Genomic DNA, 21,400 nt, shown 5'->3' on the forward strand with positions numbered 1-21,400 from the left:
TTTGGTTCCATTTCGTAATTTATTTCTCCTTATGATATCCGCTCCAAAAAAAGTTATATTTCAGGGATAGCCTGAGAGCTGGGGTATTTTTTTTGGAGCTTGAGCAAGTGCAAAGTGCCTTGTGGCACTTCACCATCTTTAAAATGTGGGAAGACAACCTTGCTGTGTCTGGAGGTCCTCTTGTTCATTGGGGAAGGGCCTGAGCTCAATGGTAGAGCATCTGCTTTGCACGCAGAAGGTTCCAAGCTCAATCCTTGGCATCTCAGGTGGGACTGGGAGAGACTGCCTGCCTGAAACTCTGGAGAGCTGCAACCAATCAGTGTAGACAATACTAAGCTGGATGGACCAAGAGTCCAACTCATTTTTAGGCAGCTCCGTGTTCCTGTTGTGCTCAGTGGATCCCTGGACATCTGCCTCGAAGTTCTGCCCTGGGTGTTATAAACCAGGGGCTGGAAACTTCCTTCAGTCCAAGGGATGCATTTCCTTCCAAGCCACTTTTGGTAGGTGGAGCTACAGGCAAAAGTGGGCGGAGCAATTGATGTGAATTTTTGCCTTTGTGAAGTAGGCTAGTATCTACACCTATTAACCCACCTGTCTCTATCCTCCATCCAAGCAAGCAAGAGCCATTATCAGAGTTCAAGGACGCATTTCAGCCAAGCGCTGGCTCACACACTCAAGGAGGATGTGAACAAAACCGGTGAGGGTTTGTGGCCTGGGGAGAGTCCCATGGACCAGACTGAAAGGTGTGGATCTGGGCCTGCAATTCCCCTCCCCTGTTACAAAGCTTTGAGAACCTAGCAGCAAATACGCAAAACGAGCTTCTGGTTCCTAAATTCAGTGGCAGGGGATTCCAGAGGATTCCTCTTGTGGCTACTTCTCTAAAGGCCTTCTTAACTCCTCTGTTCTTCTCTCAGGTGGGAGCAGGTGAGGCAGCACCATGCCGCCCTCCAAAGATGTTGTGAAAATTGCTGTCCAGATGATGGGCGCCATCCCCCAGCTCATTGAGCTTAATCAGGTGAATGCCTTGCTGCCTTACCATTCTGTGCTTTGTCCTAGGAAGGGGTTCCTGGCTTAACTGTTACCCTAAGTGCTCTACAAAGCAGGACCACGTCCAGGTTGGGATCCTTCTGGGCATATTTTATCTAGAATGGAAATGGTTTCGTTTCTCCTGTGTATGGAATCTGGTCTCCATGTGCCGTGTGCTTTTAATTTCAGGCCAAGCCGCTGTCGGCAGTTGTGAAAGAGGTCTGCGACGCGTGAGTAGCCTCTGCTTTCCACCTTCACCTTGAATCAGAGCAGCTTAGAGGGCAAGGAGTGAACTGCCGACTGTTACGCAGACCTTTTCCAGCTAGAAAGCCATACTCCATACATTTCTGCAAAAATCTACCATAGTTTTCTATGAACATGTTGAGCTTTAACTTTGTTTACTCTTTCCAGCTTTATGCATGAGTAATATCTTCAACTCTGTTGTTATACGCCCAAGTCTGCATGTATGCACATGCACCACAATTCTGTCTAAGCCCAAAATGTGGCGTTGGCTGCAGGATTTGGTTTCCTCAAACTCTGGCTGCAGGCATTCCCTTTTACTTTTAAATAACTTATTGCGCTAGAGATGGTTGCAAATATATGCTTGAAAGTGTGTTTGTGAACAAAGCCTGATTAGATGTCTGTTGCTGGAGTGGTAACTGCAGTGGCGTAGCGTGGGGGGTGCAGGGGGCCCCGGCCGCACCGGGCGCAACATCTGAGGGTTAGGGGGCGCAAATCCACGGGTTAGGGGGTGCAAATTACTTGCCTTGCCCCAGGTGCTGACAACCCACGCTACGCCACTGGGTAACTGAATAAGATTTTCAGAGTCCAATGATGGAGCTTCTGTGTCCTGTGTAAGCAAAACAGAATCTTGTTGCTCCTTAAAGGCTGCCAAACTTACGATGGAGTCAGTTTGGACTCTAGTTTGCAAAACGTATGCCATAATAAATCTGCTAAGGTGCCACAAGACAGATGATTTTTGCTACCACACAGGGAGTGGTGCTTTACAAAGCTCTTTGGCTTTGTTCATGATTAGCAAAACCAGAATATATGTATAAACATTGCAGAATAAACGGAGCAAAACATATGTTTTACAAAATTGCACAATGAGTTTTCATGTGCAGGATTTATGGAAGCTTCAGAATTCAACTGACTTTGGCATAGAATTTAATTCATTTTAAGGCAGTTCACACACAGCCCTAAACACTTCTTAAAAGTGTGACTAAATAGAGGTAGGTCTTTTTTCTTTTAAAGGGCTGTTCTCTGTTTAAAGAGAGCTGAAATGGTTTGAGTATTAGTCTATCAATCTACCTTTTCATCCATTTGCATATAGGTAAAAACAGTACTACCTTCGTTGTTAGAGATAGTATGCCTCTGGATGTCAGTGTCTTGGGAATTGTAAGTGAGGAGAGCAGTGGGGCACTCAGGTCCCCTCTTTGGGGCTTCCCATAGGCACCAGGTTGGCCATCGTGAGAACAGGGTGTTGGACCTGATGAGCCCTTGGTCTGACCCAGCAGGGCTCTTCTTATGAAGTCTGAAGCAAGAAGCTTACATTTTTAGGTTTTTAGTGATGCCTGCATTTGTCCTAGGTGGCATCCACTTGGAAGAGTCGTTCCCTCTTCTTTGTGGTGGCTCCTGAAATGGTGATTGACAACTGCATTTTTAAAAAGTATTTAAATTAAAAAGAATCAGGGGCCATTTTTATTGACATTCAAAAAAGCAAACAGTGTTGCTGCTCTTAAAAAAACAAAACAAGCTTAGGTCATTCCGCCTCCTCCCCCCCCCCCTGTTGAACTGCATACTGTAGAAATTGATCTGCCCATCAGAAGCATTCTGCCTCCTTGTGGGATGGGAATATGTCCTTTAGAGCTGGTCGAATTTGCCTGAGGACATGCAGATGCTTTTGTGATCCCTGCTGTTGTAGAACTCTGACGGGTGGTCTCCAATACAGGTGGAACTTGAATAATTCGGAGCGCTACGCTCTGCAGTATGTGGATGGGCAGCAAGCGTACATCACAGAATCAGTGAGTACATTTGGCTTATATCATTGGTCTTCTTTCCTAGTGGTTGCCCCCTGCTTGATTCTATATTCTGTGCCAAATTTTGATTGTGCAACCATTTTCTTTTCTTGTTTTTGCCAGAATCGCGGGGAGATTAAGAATGGGAGCATTCTGCAACTGACCACCGCTCCGGTAGGCTCAGTTATGCAATTGTTAAGATGAAAAATGTACAATGAGATAACTGTGGTCCCTCGATAACTGTGTCATGCCCACTTTGATGGGCAGCTCTCAGAGGGTTGACCGTGCATCCATGTGGCCCTTGACCAGAAAAGGGTTAACTGCTCCTTTACGCCAACTCTGGTATAAAGAAGGAAGTGCAATACTTCCATCTGTTTCTGATGTTCAGGCTGTGAGTGATGTTGCTTACACAATAACCAATAATATCCAGCCACCCACACCCGAGGGAGGTGTCACTTAGATTTGCAGAAGGACCAAAGATCTGTAGGAGGAATAGCTCCAAGCAAGTGGTGAGGGTGGGGACACAGGAAACAGTCTAGTCAGGATTGAGCCCTAGAATGCTGATGGACTGAATTGCTGGTTGGTGGCATGTGAGAATGGAAGAGCAAGTGGAAAGGGAAATATAACGGCATACTCTAGAGTAGAGCATGGATGTCTGGCTGGCACACTCAACAGAAGTGTTTCATGCTTCAACATTTTGTTGCAGTTCTCACTTGTTGCGTATCTACTTTTATCTTGCATGATTTTTAAAGCATTTTTTATCTTGCATGATTTTTTAAAGCATTTTTCAGATGTCCCCTCCTTGCCTGAGGTGTGATTTTTACCCTTTCCTAAATCTATTTTGTTCATTTGTTCTATTTAAAATCATTTTTATACTGCCATTATAACAGAAGAAAACTCCTCCCGATGAGATTTAGAATTAAAACATGGTCAGAATGCAATAAAACATTTAAAGGTCAGCAGAAAAGCTCCACAAACATCCAGCCCTAGAAATACCAAAATATAGTAGTATGTAACTGCGACAAAAGGCAAAAATATTTGTGGTCCTTGCTATTGTCTTGTTTTTATTGACTTGTGTTCCGTTTTTCGTTCTTCTTCCACACTGAGATGGGGGACCTGGAATGGTGCATGGTATTCCAAATGTGTCTGCTGCTTGGATCTGTCTAAAATTAAAAAGCCAAAAATTCTGCTTGGCAGGACCAAGAGGCAGCAAAGTTACATGGTGGGATTCAAAGCAACAACGTGGACGTGAAGTCTGAGTCTTTGAAGAAGCTGGCGGTCCTCTCCCGAGACGTCGCCTTTGCCCAGGAGTTCATTAGCAGAAATGGCCTCAACCAGCTCTTCCTCATTGTGGAAGAAGATAACAAGTGAGTATCCCAGGTGGGGGAGAAAGCTTCAGAGACCCCCAAACTTCACAGGGGAACATAGGAAGCTGCCTTGTACCAAGTCAGACCATTGGTCCAACTAACTCAGTACTGTCTTCACTGACTGGCAGTGGGTCTCCAGGACCCCTGGGGCCTTCTGCATGCAAAGCAGATGCTGTCACTGAACCAGGACTTCCCCCATGCACTTTGGCTGCAGCTGATGCTTCTTTCTGGCCAACTCTGAGGATCCTTTATGCAGAATATCTTCATAAAGGATTTGCCAGTGTATAACACATGGAGGAGGGACCTGTGGTCTTCCAGATTTTCTAGGACTCCAACCCCCATCCATCCTTGAACATTGGCCATGCAAGCTGAGGCTGATAGGAGATGGAATCCTAGGGCCTCAGGTTCCCCATGCCTGTCATATCTCCATTTCTATAGCTAGGCTGAGGGGAATCCTTCTCAGCAGTCAGTGGTTTGGTTTGCAGCTGGCAGGTCTCATGTATTGAGAAGGACTATATCTTGTAACCCAGAAACCTGTAGATGATTTAGCAGCATCCAGCTTGTGCTTTCAGACTTCTGGAATCCAATTTGCATTTTATAGTCAACTGGGAAGTCCTTTTTTTCAACCCCAAATGTAGCTTGGTGGAGGAGGTGGGGTGGATTTTCATTGGGATCATTGTGTTTGGGGAAGGGTTAAAGTAGCATTCCTTCAACTGCACTCGCAATAAGGATTCCCCAACTCCCCACCCAGCTGCAGTTTGGGGTGCTAGAGGAATAAAAGAACAGACCTAGGGAGACGATGCAGTTTGGAAACAGGAAAGATTAAAGCCATAGAGTTCACAGACACAAATGGCTAGAGAACTCTGTACAGGCTGCAGCTAGTCAAGACAGCTGTGTGATAGGCCATCTACACCTGGAGAAGTTATGTTAAAAACAAAAAAGGAAGCCTACCATGGAAAAGATAGGGGGAGCGTGTTAGGATTAAGATGTGACACAGGAATCCCCCTAAAAAGTGGCTAAAGGCAGTATGTCTATTCCATAGTAACTGCCCATTGCAGAACCAGCCCCCAACACCAGACCTGGGTTTTTTCATTCCTCCCGTTGTACATGGTTCTCCCCCCATTTTCTTTTTTCTCCATAGCCATGTTATCCTTGCAACAACCTTACAAATAACTGCTTTGACAGGGTGGTTTTTTGAAAACAGACACAGACGACAACAACATCATCCAAAAATCAAGTGTTATATAAATATTATGAAATAAATAAGTAAAACCTGTGAGGTAGGGTAGGTTGAGAGAGAGAAACTATAGTAAGGGAGGCGGGGTGGAAGGCAGCAACTGTACATAGTACTCAGTGAAGTTTTATTCAGAGCAGATCTATTGGAATTAATGGACCTTGTCATGTTTGTTCATTGCACTGCGTCTATCCTTAGTAAAACTTGGTTGACTCTCACCCATAAACGCTCCAGAATTAATCAAGTAATTTTTTAATGTTTGAAGTAAATTTTCTTTCCATATGCCATTTGCCAAATTTGGGGTTTATGGGGGCAGAAGTTGAGGTTTTCTGAACTCTTCACCACCTGCTTCACCACCTTGGCCTTTTCTAGGAATTTGAGCTTATACAGAACTTCCTTCTCGTCACCTCTCGCTCTCCTTCTCTCTTCTTTTCTCCTTTGTCTTCCTTTCTCTTTCTCCCCCTCTCTCTTCCTTTCTAGGTGTCTCTAATGCATCCTTCCTGTCGTTTCTGGGTGTCTCTGTTCCAGCTGCACTTTGGCCCTCCTGGGTGGCCTCTCTGGGGCTCTCTTACCCTGTTTGCTGTCTGTTGCTCCAGTATAGGGGAGATTCTAGCCTATGCTCTGAAGGCCTTCGTGGAGCTGATGGAGCACGATTTCGTTTCCTGGGAGACTCTCAGTCCGGCATTCATCAAAAAGGCAAGGTTACCTATCCATTAATGGCAGCTCATCTTGTTTTTGCAACCCATTGGAAACAAGCTCAAGGGCTTTGGGCATATCCACACCATACTTTTAAAGCACACCCAACACGCATTTAAAGCACATGACTGGGAACTGTGGTTCCCCACTCACAGAGCTATAACTCACAGAATCCTTAACTGTGGTTGAGGTGGCATGCCAAGGACCTGGGCACATCTGGAGCTGGCTCTGATGTTAAGGTCTGAACCTAGGGTGCTCTGCTCTATAGCACCTCTATGCAAGTCCCCACACAGGATATGTTTCCTTTTTAAAGAAAAGAGTGCCTTCAGTGCAAGGGTGGTGCATCCCATTTTCCACTCGAGATGAAATGAGAAGTCCTGCCTTGCCCTGTTGCTGCACCACTCACACCAAAGCATCCCTTATCTAGGTTGCGTGGCGCAAAGTAGTGTGATGATAGGGGCAGGTTCTGGCGAGATCTTGAGATTTTGTTGAGATCTCATGAGATTTCACGGGAAGTCAGCGCTGATGCTGCCATTGTTTCTGCACTGTCGGTGGAGGTGGTGGGGTGCTGCCTTGGGGAGTGGGTTGGCCCTGCTCCAATACATCCTAGGAACTGTGAATCTTCCCAGGATATTCTACCATACAATTTGTGTTTGTTTTAAATTTTGTCAGCTGTCTTGAGTCCTGGTTCTGGGAATAATTGGGATCTAAATAAATAAATAAAACCAATTATCTTCACCCTTGGAAAACTACAGTTTCCAGGATTCAGTGGGAGACGCCAGGAAAAACATAGGTGAGGCTGGGGCTTTGGGCCCTCCCAGACTTATGATTCTGTCCATTCCTGTTCCTTGGCTGCAGATCGTGAGCTATGTCAACATAGTCCCGATGGATGCCTCAATCCAGCAGATTTCATTGGCCATCTTGGAGAACATGGTGCCAACAAGCCATTCTCTCTTTGAGCTGGTCAAGCAACAAGTGACTCTGGATCGTCTCATTGGCCTTTTGCAAGTGTAAGCCCAGAACAAACCACCTCCAATTTAGTTTTCCTCCCTACAGGTGCCATTTTTTTCTTCTATTTCTACTCTTCTCGGTTTTACTGCTCAGGTGTCGGTATAAAAGCATTCTTCCCATCAAGGCCTCCATTGTCCGCTCTCTAAGCACAGCCTTCCCCAACCTGGTTATCCTCCAGATGTTTGGGACTCCCATACAAGCTGTGCTGGCTGGGGCTGATGGGAGTTGGGAATCCAGAACACCTGGAAGGTGCCAGGTTGCCAGAGGCAGCTTTAGGAATCCTGTCCTTGTGTGCCTAGTTAACAGTATGACAAGCATTCATCTGTAGGGTTTAGTACCTGCGTCTTGCAACTAACTAAACTTTTCGTGCATTCAGCATGAATATACATGGGAGACCTTTGGTACGGCACACAGGGCGTGCGGGTGAGATCCAGTCTCCTCCAGCATTTGAAGAATACTAATCTTTTGCTTTTCCTCTAGAACGAACCAGCAGCTGCAGCTGAAAGCCATGGCTCTTCTTATTGCTCTGCTCCTCAATGCCAAAGAGCCCGACAGGAGGGTAAGGGAGATCTGTTGGCCCTAGAAGGGCAAGAGGAGGAGCAGGTAGTCCTTAGCCAGTGGTGTTGGTGTAGGAGATTCACTTCCTGTAGGAGATGGTAGAGCCCACTCTAGCGGTGGCATCACAAATTGGGGGTGGGGGTGGAAAGGTAACACTCTCATTCCCAGCGTCTCCCAGTCTCTCCCAAGCAGACCTTTAGCCAGGGCATGTGTGTTTTCTCCTAGGTGTACAGCTATTGTGGATGTACTAAATTCTGGACCATTAGTGGGGAGGGAGGTGAGACAGTTAGAGCAGGTGTGACTAACCTTTTGAAACCCAAGGGCCTCACTGAAGATTGTCCATCGCCCTGTGAGATTTGCATGCCCGTGGTGGGCTTGGCCAAAGTGACTGATGCTCACTCACTTATTTGTTCATCTGTGCATGCATACACACAACAAACATGCTACTTTCCATACATACAGTAGATGCACACAGACATTCAGACAGGCAGAGACAGCCCGTTGTTCTTTAGCTGATCAGCAGAGAGTGGGGGGTGATGTTACCTTCCACATCATTTTACTTCCCTTTTGGCATCACTGGTCTTGGAGGAAAGGAGCCTCTCTTAGCCCAGCACGGGTGTTAGATGGAAAAAAGAAGAGGAAAGGGCCTCTTCTCCCTTTGGTGCAGCACTATTTTAAGAAGGTCTCCAAGGTTCAGGAAAGAGAGCTCCTCCTTTCCTGAGCCTCTTAGAACCTCTTTGCATTGGTGTCAGGCTGGAGAGCAAAGAGGTGCCTGGTCTTGGCAGAGGGCTAGCAGGCCATGAGTCACCACCCTTGTCCTGCAGCCTGCTTAGGGCATGCACGGGGAGCTTGTGAATTGTCAAGGGTGCTAAGTAGTGGGTGGGGTGGGGAACTTTGCTACCTGATGCAAGAAATTGGAACTTGGATGCTTGCACAGATGTGCTGGGGACCTGTGCACATAGCTGAAAGAAAGGTGGGGTGGGAGGTTTGTTTGGGGGCTGACTCCCTGACTCCTTTCTCTTTCCAGGGCATGATGGAGTATCTGGGGAGGAAGAACCTCCGGCAATTTATCCACAAGGTGAAAGCATGCAAGTGGCCTGCGGTGGGGTGTGTGGCATAGATTTCCTCGTCATAAGCATTGCGCTTTCTCACCTGTGTGCCCACTTCTCAGGCACAGGGATGGAGAAGCTTTTTCGGCCTGAGGGCAGCAACCTCCCAGGGGCCGCGTGCCAGTGGTGGGCAGGGCCAGAGGGAAAAGTGGGTGGGGCAACAAACGGGAATTGTTACCTTTGTACAGCAGGCTGCTTTCTATGCACCCCCCTCTCTAGCCCCCACCCCAGACAAGCAAGAGCTTGAAGACATAGTTCAGCCAGATAAGGAGGGTTAGGAGCTGGGCCTGTGATGGTGCAGCTGGGAAAACCCGGGAGAGTCCTGAGGGCTGGATAGAGAGGCCCCTAGGCCTGAGGATTCCCATCCCTGCTCTTACATTTTGACTGACTGGCCTGATTTCTCTAGGTCCTCACTCCAGCTTTCTCCCCTTCTTCTGTGTCTTCTCTTCTGCCCATTTCGCCTTGGTGGATGGCACCCCTTGTCCCCACTGAGCTCTGCTGTGAGGAGTTGGAATATGGCATCAGAGGATAAGGGGTGGGAGTGGGAGGGAAGGAAGGAAGACAATGCAGGTGACTCTGCTGTGCTCCGTCCTTAGAACATCATCCATGCCTCTGAGCCCATTGGGGATGAGATGGCCCACTACCTCTATGTGCTGCAGTCTCTCACGCTGAACCTCCTGGAGCAGAAGATGAGGACCCCTATGGACCCCTATTTACAGGTCTGCTCCCTTTTCCTCATTTTCGTGGCTCTCAACTTCATTGTATTGCCCCAAAGTTTGATGGCCTAGGATATTTGGTCCCAGATTGCTGCGATCATCTGGAGTAGACCTCCTGACTGGTCCCACAGTTACCTCGTATTTAGTTTAGTTTTCCATGCCTTTTCCATGCCTTTTAGCTTAGCAACCACAGAACTTTGGAACACTCTTCGTGTTGAAATCTGTCAGTTCTGATATTTTGTTGCCTGCTGAAAACATGCTTGTTGTGCAAACCTGGATCAGCACTCCAGCACCTTCCCACTAGCCACCTCCCCCACCCCCCACGCCCACCCCAGATTGGAAATTTGTAGGAGGGAAAAACTGTTCCACAGCAGAACTACACTTCATTGTCTCACAAACAGTTCAACTCTCAGTGGAGTGGAGTGGAGTTTTAGCACCTTGTAAATAAGTGCCACGAGGGGACGCGGATGGCGCTGTGGGTAAAACCTCAGTGCCTAGGACTTGCTGATCGTAAGGTTGGCGGTTCGAATCCCCGTGGCAGGGTGAGCTCCCGTCGTTCGGTCCCAGCTCCTGCCCACCTAGCAGTTCGAAAGCACCCCTAAGTGCAAGTAGATAAATAGGGACCGCTTTATAGCGGGAAGGTAAACAGCGTTTCTGTGTGCGGCACTGGTTCTGGCTCGCCAGTTGCAGCTTTGTCACGCTGGCCACGTGACCCGGAAGTGTCTTCGGACAGCGCCGGCTCCCGGCCTCTTGAGCGAGATGAGCACGCAACCCTAGAGTCGGTCAGGACTGGCCCGTACGGGCAGGGGTACCTTTACCTTTAAATAAGTCCCACAGGAATTGTAACCCTTTTGGGGGCTGGCTGAGAAGGGGTGGAGAGCTCCGTTCTCCTGTATGCCTCTGTCACCTTGTCACCTATGCCTGCCAGGCCAGTGTTTAAATGCAAGCTTGCAGAAGGTGCCAGGCTCATTCCCCAGCCTCTCCAGCTCATAAGGCAAACCCTGCTGATATTCTCTGTGCAGGATCAGAGGGAGCTCCTCCAGTCCCTGCGACATGCGGCCTTTGTCTCCGAGAACGAATCCTACGCCAGCAGCTCTAACACCGAGCGCCGGCACTCCCTTTGTGCCAAGGAGTTCCGGAAGCTGGGCTTTGTGGTAAGTTCCTCATAGACTGGGGTGGAGGACCCTTTTCAGCTCAAGGGTCACATTGCCTCTTGGGGCCTCATGCCAGGGGTTGACGGGGCCAGAGGCAAATATGTATGGGGGGCAGCAGCTGTGGCTCTTACTTCAGGACAGCTGACTACACACCAGCTTTGCAGAAATCAGAGGTTTCTAGACACTCCTTTGAGGCAAGCAGGAGGCATTGTCACAGTTCAGAAACACATTTCAGCTTGGCAAAAGGGCTCAAGGAGGGCCAGGGAAGGGTTGTGGCCTGTGTGATGGGTGACAGTTCCGATGTCCTGACAGAGAGGCCCAGAGGGTCACATTGGGCCTCTATGTCCGGTATAGATTATATGCCACAAGAAGAGAGCACAGCAAGTATTCAAAGTACCCACAGAGCAAGTTTTGTTGAGAGGGTGGCATCACCTGTGTTGGCACCTAACAGCTGCCAGGGTTCCAGAACTAAAGCAGGGCCCACTGCTGACCCAGCAAGGCAGTCAAAGAGACCAAATTTCATGTCTTCGTCAGACTCTTCAGACACCTTCTTGGTTTCCACCTTGGCTAGGACTGCTGAAACCTGCATTGCCCTCCGCGGCCCCTGCTTTTATAAATATTTGGCCCAGCTCTTCAGACAACCCTGGGCAGCTGGGTCATGCCGGCATTTTATTTTCTGCCATGGTGGCTAGGCCCAGCCAGACTTGTAGTACTGCTACTCATCCCTAAGTCAGCTTGTCAGGGCCTGGCAGTGAAGGAGAGCCCTCTACCCCTCAGCATTTTGAGACACTGCCTCTTTATTGTGTCTTTTGTGTTGTTTTGTGTGTGTCTCCTCCCCTCCCTCACCAATCTAAGCAGCCCTAATATTGCGTTATGTCTTTCTTTTTCAGAATAACACTAACCCTGCCCTGGATTTGCAGCGCAGCCCTCCAGGGCTCCTTGCTCTAGACAGCATGGTCTATTTCTCCAGACACTTCCCAAGTGCCTACAGCAGGGTAATGGAAGAGCTTGTTTGCTTTGTGATGCTGGTCCTCCCCCCCTTAACTTATAGCAGAACTTCAGGAATCAGTAGCAGCCATGTGCTTCGGATGGGGCTGGCTCCAGGTTTGAGATGCCCCCACCCTAGGCAGATTGTCCCTCTGGTGGGCTTTCCTCTGCGATGGGGAATAAATCCGGTTTGGTTCAGAACTTAACAGAAACATACCTGATTTGCACTTTCTAAAGCAATAGGCAAACTGAAGCACAGCTATCCTTCCAAATTTGCAATTCTCTGAATTTCATGACACTGTTCTCCAGCTATAATATAATAAACATAACATAACATAACATAACATACTGCCTCCCTGAGCTTTTCTTTTGAGACTCTTGCAGGCCTGAGGAGGTTGTGACATTCTCCCTTTTCCTCTCAGTTCATTCTTGAGAACAGCAGCCGAGAAGATAAGCACGAGTGCCCATTTGCCCGGAGTAGCATCCAGCTCTGCTTCATGCTCTGTGAGATCCTTCATGTGGGGGAGCCTTGTGAGTATTAGTACTTCCCTTCTCTCTCTGAACCCAGGATGCCTTGCGACTCTGGTCCCTCTGCCGGCATTCACACACTGCCATTGAGGCCTTCTTTATGAGCTGGCAGGGCTGGTAGTAAGGTTTCTTTCTCCCAATTCCAGTGCATTCACAGCTTTTCATAGGAAAATGTTTAGACAGGAGGTAGATTGGTGTCTACATGCAGTATTTGGAGCATTTTGTGGCAAATTGGCAAGGCTTTCTGATTCGCAATTGTCTAACAGCCCTTTATAAAGTGCTTTCTCTTCCTAAACTAGATAGCTGAAAAAGAATGTGGTGTGGGCAAAAAGGAGTGGATTTGTGTGGAACGATATGTGAGTGTGGTTCTGGTTCTGGGCACATATTCCTGGGCTTGGAGGTGTGTCCTGTTGCTTAGTTCTTAGCTCATGTCCATGAACCTGAGACAATATTTTGCCCTGGTTCTGGTTGGTGGATCCTAGAGTTACAGTAAAAAAGCAGAGTAGATCCCACAAGTCTAGAGTCTGCCACCCCCCCCCCCACATGTGCTGTGGAAGAGCTGAGAAGGAAACAACAAAAGGAACAATCAAGGCCTAAAAAATGGGAGGGGAGGGGGAACCAAGTTGCATAGCTGTAACCAACAAGTCCCCCTGGACAGAAAAGGAATTTATAGTGGTGTCCAGCTGTAGAGAATGAACGTAGGCATTTAAAAATACGGTGCTCTGGGAAGACAGAGGGAGCTCTCCTCCCCTACCCCCCACAGCCCTTAGGGAAGCAGTGAGGAACTTCTGGCCTTTCAGATGCTGTCAGACTCCAGCTCCTATCATCCCTGACCATTGGGCCACACTGGCGAGGGCTGATGGGAGTTGGAGTTCAGCAGTATCTGGAGAGCACCAGGCTCTCCGCCCATGCTTTAGGACAGAGCTTTCCAAACTGTGTGTTGCAACATGTTAGTGTGTCAGCTGCAGTGTGTGTGTGTGTGTCATACAAATCCTCCCTGTGCTCCTTCCAGGGCTGGAAAGGGGTTAGTTCAGTCTCCGGTTTGTTAGTAAAACTGAATTACTGTATCACAAAATGATGCATGGTCTAAAAAGTGTGTCACCAACATGAAGAGTTTGGAAAGCTCTGCTTTAGGACATTCACATCTTGTTCTGCGAGACTTCTGAGAGAAATGGGAAGGTGGTATTATGGGGAGAGAAGCTCTCCATGGAAGTTCTTGGGTGGTTATCAAATTTGGAGGAGCATAAGTGAAAGGAGAGAGGAGGAGATGATTTAAAAAAACAGACCCAGGGATTGTGTTTCTCTTTTATGACAGGCTCTGAGACAGCCCAGGCCTTCTACCCCATGTTTTTCGGCCAGGAAAGTTTTTTCGAGGAACTCTTCTGCATCTGCATCCAGCTGTTGAACAAGACCTGGAAGGAAATGCGTGCGACACAGGAAGACTTTGACAAGGTGAGGCCTAGCAGCAGGGACTTTGGGGCATAGGCTCAGGATGCAAATGTGCCTGTGCTAATTGATATGTATAGGTGAATGCCCATTTTATTCTCCCAGGTACCCATTTTATCTTCCTCACAACAACTCTATGAGGCAAGTTAGGTTGATAGAGAGCAACTGGCTTGCTGTCACCCAATAAGCTTCACCGTCAGTCCCATGCATACCCATTGGCATCGTATGATAAATAAGATGAAAACCAAAACTAATTGAACTAGAATACCATTTTTAAAATCTTACATAAAATCCAGTAATTGACCAAACAACAAAAACAAAAATGGATTACTATATCCTGCTCTACCAGATACATACCTAAATTTTAAAATCCCATTAAACAAATTTCCAGTTTTAGTTTTCATAGGTGACTGTTAACCAGGACAAAATATTGGTCTTGAGCTGTTGGATACTGAATTGAAATACTCCATCCTGTGCTGTGCTTACATAGAGGCCAGAGAGGGGCTGGCTTCCTTATCTATAGTTTTTAGATGGCTACTATTCATTTATTTCAATTTGTATGCTGCTTTTCCACATAAATGTGCCGAAAGCCGCTCACAATGCCACAGCAGTTGTGCACATCGATACATTTGGCATGATTTTTGTTGCAAACTAGATGGGAGTCGGGGAACAAAAGTGTGTCTTAATTCTGTTTACATCTCCCCCAGCCTTTCTTTTGTAATTTGAGCACTTGCTGTATGAACATGCTTGAGGGGGGCTTTCAAGAGTTTAGGGGAGAGAGGAATTTGGTAGTGATGGGGATAGGGCATCATATCCATTTGTTTACCCATTGCATGAATCTCTGGCACTGCAGGTGATGCAGGTGGTTCGGGAGCAGATCACCAGAATCCTCACCCTAAGGCCTACTTCAATGGAGCTCTTCAAGAGTCGAGTGAATAGCTTAAACTACAGCGAGATCCTGCGTCTTCGGCAGACGGAGCGGATGCACCAGGAGGAGATCCTAGCTGCGCCCGTCCTGTGAGTAAGGAGGCTTTGCTATATGTTTGTGCCTTGTATCAATACTTTTAGTATATCTGGTGCCTGAAGAGATACCTCAAGGTATCAATCCCTGCTCTAGCTTTGGATTTCCTGCTCAAGACGGATGTTGGACTATGTAGCTTACAGGCTTTGTGATTCTAATTCTTACAGCCCTAAATCAAAGGGTGGAGAAACTGTGACTCTCCAGATGTTGTGGACCACAATTCCCACCATCCTTAACCATTGGCTGTGCTAGTAGGGGCTGATGGGAGTTGTAGTCCAACAACTCCCATCAGCCTCTAGGGGAAGGGCCATAGCTCAATGGGAGAGTTCTGCTTTGCCTGCAGTTCAGTGCTGGAACAGAATGGGAGGATGTTCTGCTCTCTGGGAATGCCAGAACAGAGAGAATGTTCTCGTTCCGGCAGTAGGGATGAGGCTGGAGGACTGCTGAAAGCTCATGGGGCCTTGTGATATTAGGCAGTGTTACTCTTCCTTCCACTGTGCTTTGCCCCAGGGAATTGAGAGAGCGCCTGAAACCTGAGCTTCTCAAGCTGATCCAACAGCAGAGACTCCTCCACCTCTGCGAAGGGACGCTCTTCCGCAAAATTAGCAGCCGGCGGAGACAGGGTAAGTGGCTGGAGGCCATGTTCTCCACTGAGGGATTGCAAGGGCAGCTGGAATTTGTGTGTCTTGGGCTTCTGATGGGAGAGGAGACTACTAGGAAACAAGTGAGTCAGGAAGTTGGAAGGCAAGGAGCTCATACTGGATCTACTGCAGGAAGAGCTCTTGCAGGCATAATCTCCATGCAGTGACTTGTTTTCTCTTTGCTAGATAAGCTCTGGTTCTGCCGCCTTTCTCCCAACCATAAATTTCTGCATTACGGAGATGTTGAAGAGGGCATAGAAAGTCTACCAATCGAGAGCCTGCCGGAGAAAGGTACGCAGACCTGTCCTGTGTGTCACATCTGACCTTCAATATTCCTGCTCTCATGATGGCTTCCGAGGCTGCTTTGCTTCCTCTGTTGTGCCACTCACAAGAGCAAAGGTGGGAAGCCACCAAAGCAAGAATGAGAACTGAGAATCCCCAAAGTGGGTATCTCAGAAATATGGGGCCACCACTGAAAAGACCCTGTCTATATTCATTCATTCATTCATTCATTCATTCATTCATTCATTCATTAAATTTTATCCTGCCCTTGCTACCAAAGGGCAGCAAACATGAAGAGATAAAAACATCATAAAAACAATTCCAATACAGATGCAGGCTGTATTGCAGGAAACATCTCAACTTAAAAGCCTTGTTGAACAAGGTCTTCAGTAGATTCCTGTCTAATATTCAAAGGCGGGAGGGATTCCAAAGGGCAGGGGATACAACACTAAAGGTCCGTTTCCTATATTGTGTGGAATAGACTCCCTGATCAGATGGCAACTGCAGGAGGACCTCACCTGCAGAGCACAGTGCTCAATTGAGTATATAAGGGCTGAGATGTTAGTTCATTTATCTGAAAGTGCCCATCAACCTAATACATCTTGATGGTGGGCCCATACGCAGGGTCTCATCGAGGTTGATCTTAAAGGAGTATATAAAAGCAGCCCTCCTGGAGGTGGAAGGAGAGGAGCAACAAGTCTTCCCTTGGGGCATCTGGACATCCTGCCAAGGTCCATCTAGTCAAGCATCCTCCCCAAGCGCTCATCCAGGTGCCTGCAAACCAGGGGTGGGGGACATGTGGCTCTCCAAATGTTGCTGGACTCCAGTTCCTATCATTCCTGACCACTGGCTTGAAGAAACTCATGTGGGAGGGTTTGGATTGAGCATATTCTTATCCCTGCTCCTGAATCCTGTGGTTCTCCTGGTTTGAGCTCTGCACATCTGTCCTTGTTGCCTGGTGGTGTATTAATCTGTGTGTGCTTCTTTGCCCAAAGTTCCTGTGGCAGATATGAAAGCATTGCTTACTGGCCGGGAATGCCCACAAACCAAGGAGAAGAGCTCTGGCAAACAGAACAAGGTAAGTTTGCATTCTGTTCTTCTTTTCCTCTCACATATATAAATAGGGGAATTGTGCACACGTATGCAAGCTACCTTCTCCCCCTACTGTTACTTAAGAGTCCTGCTGGATCAGGCCAGTGTCCCATCTAGTCCAGCATCCTGTTCTCAGTGGCCAGCCAGATGCCTGTGGCAAACCCACAAGCAGGACCTGAACAGAAAAGCATCAGTGCTCCACCAGCTTCATTCAGCAGCTTCATTCAGGCATGTTAGCATTAAATACTCATATTGAATTTTTAATGGAGTTCAAATTGTAATATAAATAAATACAGTAAAATATAAATAAAATAAAAAAGCAGTAACAATACAATGAAGAAGCATACAGCATCTAGCATAGTGCATTATAGTTGCTACACTAGGCAGAAAAATGGTCCAAGACCCTCAGAAATTTTCAAGTGGCCTATGGGTTTCTGATGGTTTTCAAATTGTTTCGAAATGTTTTCAAGTTGTTTTTATTTTAACTTTTAAAACTGCATTGTGTTAACTTTTTGAAGTTTGATGTCTGTCTTGTTGTCTTGGGCTCCTTTGGTTGGAAAGCCAGAATAGAAATTTAGTAAGTAATTCTGCTGAGTGGGGACCTAGACTTCTGCCCCAAGGTCTGATGGAACTGCATCACTGAAAATGCCTGGCATCTCTTCCCACTTTCCTCCCTGCAGGATCTGCTAGACCTTGCCTTTTCCATCAGCTATGATGTTGGGGAACATTTGAATTTCATTGCTCCTACGCGCTATGAGGTGAGTAGCTACGTGCTGCAGAGGATCTCCTGTATCTTAACAGAATGGGGTATTTGTCTCTCTCTGCAATAGAGCAGGGTTCAAGTGGAACCTGCAAGAAAATGCTGATGCATGAAGTGCTCTTGTTCACAGTTCCCCTCAGGTGTGCTCTATGCAATATCCCTTTCCACGTCCCCTCCCATCTCCATGACAGCCAGACACCATTTTGTAGCTGCATAGCATCCTCATAGGGACATAGGAAGTTGCCTTGTACTGGGCCATCTAGCTTATTATTATTGTCTACTGACTGGCATTGGTTCTCCTGGATTTCAGGCAGCTTTTTCTCCCAGCCTTACCTGGAGATGCTGGGGATTGAACCGAGGACCTTCTGCGTGCAAGGCGATGCTCTACCACTGAGCTAGGACCCTTCTCCCCTTAAGTGGCTACTCAGTCCTCAACAGGCTGTTTTGGGATTCTCTCCACTTGAGCCCCCCACCAAAGGCTTTGTGTACTCATGCAAACTTTGGGGATTCCCCCATGCCTGCTGCAAGGAGGGTGTTGTTTTGGTTACAAAAGCAATGGCAGGCACACCTGAACAGTTGGAAAGAGAGGGAATGCTTAGGCACAGAGAAGGGACAGCAGTAGTACTGTAGCAGTCAGACCCAGCACGAATTCTGAAGTGGTCTACGGTGTTACCCACTGTAACTCAGTGGGTTGTATCCAACTAAGCTTTACTCAGAGTACACCCATTAAAGTGAATGAACCTAAGCCAGTCATACCCATGGGTTTACTCTGAGAAGGGCTAGCATTGGCTACAACCCTCTGATTTTTGCTTTGCCCTTTTGCAGCAACGTTAAAATAGCCCAGTATTTTATTAGTGCTCTGCTGGATCACACCAGCTTCCTGTCAGAAAGTGCTTGTGTGAACCCCTCCTTCAGCACACAGGCTGGAGCTTAGGAGTTAATGGATGATGGGACGAGCAAACCCCCTTTTCCTTGTTCTTCAGTTCTGCTTATGGACCGATGGGTTGAACGTGCTCCTGGGCCGAGAGATGGCGAGCGAACGGACGCAGAGCGACCTGGACATCTTGCTGTCTATGGAGCTCAAACTGCGGTTGCTGGATCTGGAGAACATCCCCATCCCAGATGCTCCACCAGCCATCCCAAAGCCCCCCAGCAACTTAAACTTCTGCTATGATTTCACCCATATAGAACAGTAAAGGCTACCTCTTTCTAGCATGCTCTGCTTCTCATAGCCGCTGGTTCGTTTTGGATGATCCTCCAAACCAGACCAGGAACACGCTGCAGATTTTCCCTCCCCCCAACCCCTGCTTAGGTACCAGTTCACTTCCCCATGTCATGTTTGCTGTCACCATTGTTTCCCATGATGCTGAAACTGAAAAAAACACACACTAAGCTTAGTGCTAGCTGGTAAGTCACGTTTGAGCGACAGTTTCAAATAATTTTGTTTGGAGAGTAGTGCTGACCCACAGATTGCCTTATTCAGTTATCATAGCAAACCAAATTGCAATGAATCAACATTATCACAAGCAAGGGAGAAAGAGTGTGCCAGTCTGCGGCATGTTCTCAATCCTCCAAACTAAGCCCATGTATCTAGAATCTTAATTCTGAGTTCAAAAAGCCCAATAGACACATTTGCAGATATATATGTATGTATATAAACCTGACCTAACTTGCTTTCTTTCAGCTACAGCATTTGAGACCTCTCAGAATCTTGAATAATTTCCTCCAGGTTGTTTTGCCAGGGACTTGGGAACGTATTGGAGGACGAAACAGGTCTTAAATATCAAAAACTGAACACTATGAAAGGGAAACGGGGATGAGCCACTGATTCCACCCACGGGGCTCTCTTGTATTTATAGCCAACACCTGCAACAATGAGTGCTAGAAAGTTGCTTTAAAAGAAAGAAGAGAGAGGCTTGCCTTCTGTGGATCCTGGGTTGTATTTTTAGATACCCTATTTTAGACTTTCCCATGTGATGATAATCCACCGCACAGAGACGTTGATTCTGTCAGCAAAACTGCTGCTTTACCAATGGATTGTATTTCACATTTAGCCTTGCTATACAGTGAGGTTGCCTCAGTTATGCAGGTGACCTATATTATGCAAAATTAAAGGAGTTGGGGAAATATGATTGGGGGAGGACAGAGTCCTCCCCTCCCTCGCTTTTCCGAGGAATACATAAATAGATCTCCCACCTTAAGAAACTTTGACTCCTTCCACAGAGAGAATGGCAATGCCACCTCTTTCCTAGTCCTGTATAGCTAAATACTGTCTACGGGATCTCTCTTTGCCACATTTTGAAAGGCAGAAACAAGCACTTTACAAAACTGGCTCCTTTGCTCTATGAGAACAGCATCAGGTATGTTTTGTCACCTGCCTGAGCAACAGGAGAGCTGTGACAGGGTGAGGCACTCTGCCTAAAACTGTAGCATAACTATCTTTCAGGGACCTTTTCCCCATAGCTGTAGCAAGGAGGAACATATGGAGAGAGGTGTTTCTTCTTTCTTTATCCCCTCTTTCCAGAATGCTTCCTTTCTTCATAGGCTCCTGAATCAGTGCCTACTTCAGAGAAAAGCTCTTAAAATGCATCCAAAGTTTTCTTGAAAATATTTTCAGGATGTGACATGGTACTTGTTAAGCCATGGTACTTGTTAAGTGTGTGTATCTGCTGCTTTTGAACTATCTCCCTCAATTATGCACTGACAAAAGATGGATTCAATGGCCAATGTCAATCATGCAAATTAAGCAGCTTTAAGTAACTTCTTATTTTGCGCTTCTTACCATTCCACATACTTTTTTCTTTCTTTTTCTTTTGCTAGCCTCCCAGCGGCGGTGGGGTAAAGGGAGATACTATGCAGACACTAAAGTCCCATGGTGGGGAAATTTTGGCCCTCCAGATGTTGCTGAACTACATATCCCATGAGCCCCAGGCATTCATTGAAAATGGCAGGGATGATGGGAAGTTGTAGTTCAGGAACATGTGGAGAGCCAAAGTTTCCCCATAGGTTGGCTAAGGCCAGGAAGCTGACACTCAGGTGGCATTCCCATGGGCAGCCAATTCCTTTGTTCTTCTGTTAAGTCATTTTGTAAGTAAATGTGATTTTGGTTTTCTTGTGAAATTTTCTAGATGTAACACACACACACACACACACACACACACACACACACACATGTATTTCCACAGCACTATGCCTCTTTAGAAACACTGAGTCCAATTGCACTGGAGCGGCTATTTCCTAGCCTCCTACCCCCTTGCCTGTCTGTGTTATTCATCAATCTTGCAGCACTGTAGCTGCCCACTATCATAGGAAACATTTCCACCTTCAGTATCTCCTGTAAAGGACTTCCCAGACTCCTTGAATTCCTTCCTGCTCAGGTGCTTCTACTGTAACATGTTCACTGTGGTACTGCCTCTGGCACAGAGGCCTTAATATTATTATTAATAATAAAGGGAATTATCTTTATGGAGTTTTTTTTGGTAACTGCTGTGAGTGGCTGAAGCTTTGCAATGACTGTGCACAAACCAGAGGAATCGGTTTTTCTGCTTGCCATTGAGAAAGCAGGCGGTTCCTCTTGATGTGTGATGCTTTGGAGGTTGTGACTGGGATTTTAAAAAGCCCAGTGAACGGATGGCCCAACCTGTGGCCCTCGTGTTGTTGTTGGACTCCAGCTCCCATCAGCCCCAGCTATTATGGCCCATGGTCAGGGATTATGAGACCTGTAGTCCAGCAACATCTAGAGCAGTGTTTCCCA

The 21,400-nt window shown here is 47.0% G+C and overlaps 1 protein-coding gene across 3 annotated transcripts; it reads left to right on the forward strand.

Annotated features, from left to right (window-relative positions):
• The first annotated feature begins 85 nt into the window (after positions 1-85).
• Positions 86-21,111, forward strand: ELMO3 (engulfment and cell motility 3). 3 transcript variants are annotated; one of them, XM_081920318.1, is made up of 21 exons: positions 86-743; positions 915-1,015; positions 1,216-1,256; positions 2,978-3,050; positions 3,168-3,218; positions 4,242-4,411; positions 6,242-6,341; positions 7,200-7,351; positions 7,833-7,911; positions 8,938-8,988; positions 9,616-9,738; positions 10,758-10,889; positions 11,780-11,884; positions 12,299-12,407; positions 13,720-13,856; positions 14,704-14,867; positions 15,382-15,494; positions 15,699-15,803; positions 16,790-16,872; positions 17,567-17,644; positions 18,630-21,111. In XM_081920318.1, the coding sequence occupies exons 2-21, from the start codon at positions 938-940 to the stop codon at positions 18,840-18,842; spliced, it is 2,157 nt and encodes a 718-aa protein (XP_081776444.1). In that variant the 5' UTR covers positions 86-743; positions 915-937; the 3' UTR covers positions 18,843-21,111. The 3 variants fall into 3 exon arrangements, with proteins under 3 accessions (XP_081776444.1, XP_081776443.1, XP_081776445.1); XM_081920317.1 differs by having other exon boundaries at positions 86-697; XM_081920319.1 differs by lacking the exons at positions 86-743; positions 915-1,015; positions 1,216-1,256; positions 2,978-3,050; positions 3,168-3,218 and having other exon boundaries at positions 4,276-4,411; positions 6,126-6,341.
• The last annotated feature ends 289 nt before the right edge of the window (positions 21,112-21,400 follow it).

This window comes from Podarcis melisellensis (genome assembly GCF_964234715.1).
Source record: "Podarcis melisellensis genome assembly, chromosome: 8".
In the NCBI taxonomy this organism is placed as follows: Eukaryota; Metazoa; Chordata; class Lepidosauria; order Squamata; family Lacertidae; genus Podarcis; species Podarcis melisellensis.

Excerpts from the sequence above, each read along its gene's own strand:
- ELMO3 (XM_081920318.1), top strand. The coding sequence starts at position 938 with ATGCCGCCCTCCAAAGATGTTGTGAAAATTGCTGTCCAGATGATGGGC. Across the intron at positions 7,912-8,937 it reads CCAAAGAGCCCGACAGGAGG|GGCATGATGGAGTATCTGGG; the intron begins GTAAGGGAGATC and ends TTCTCTTTCCAG. Across the intron at positions 9,739-10,757 it reads CTATGGACCCCTATTTACAG|GATCAGAGGGAGCTCCTCCA; the intron begins GTCTGCTCCCTT and ends TTCTCTGTGCAG.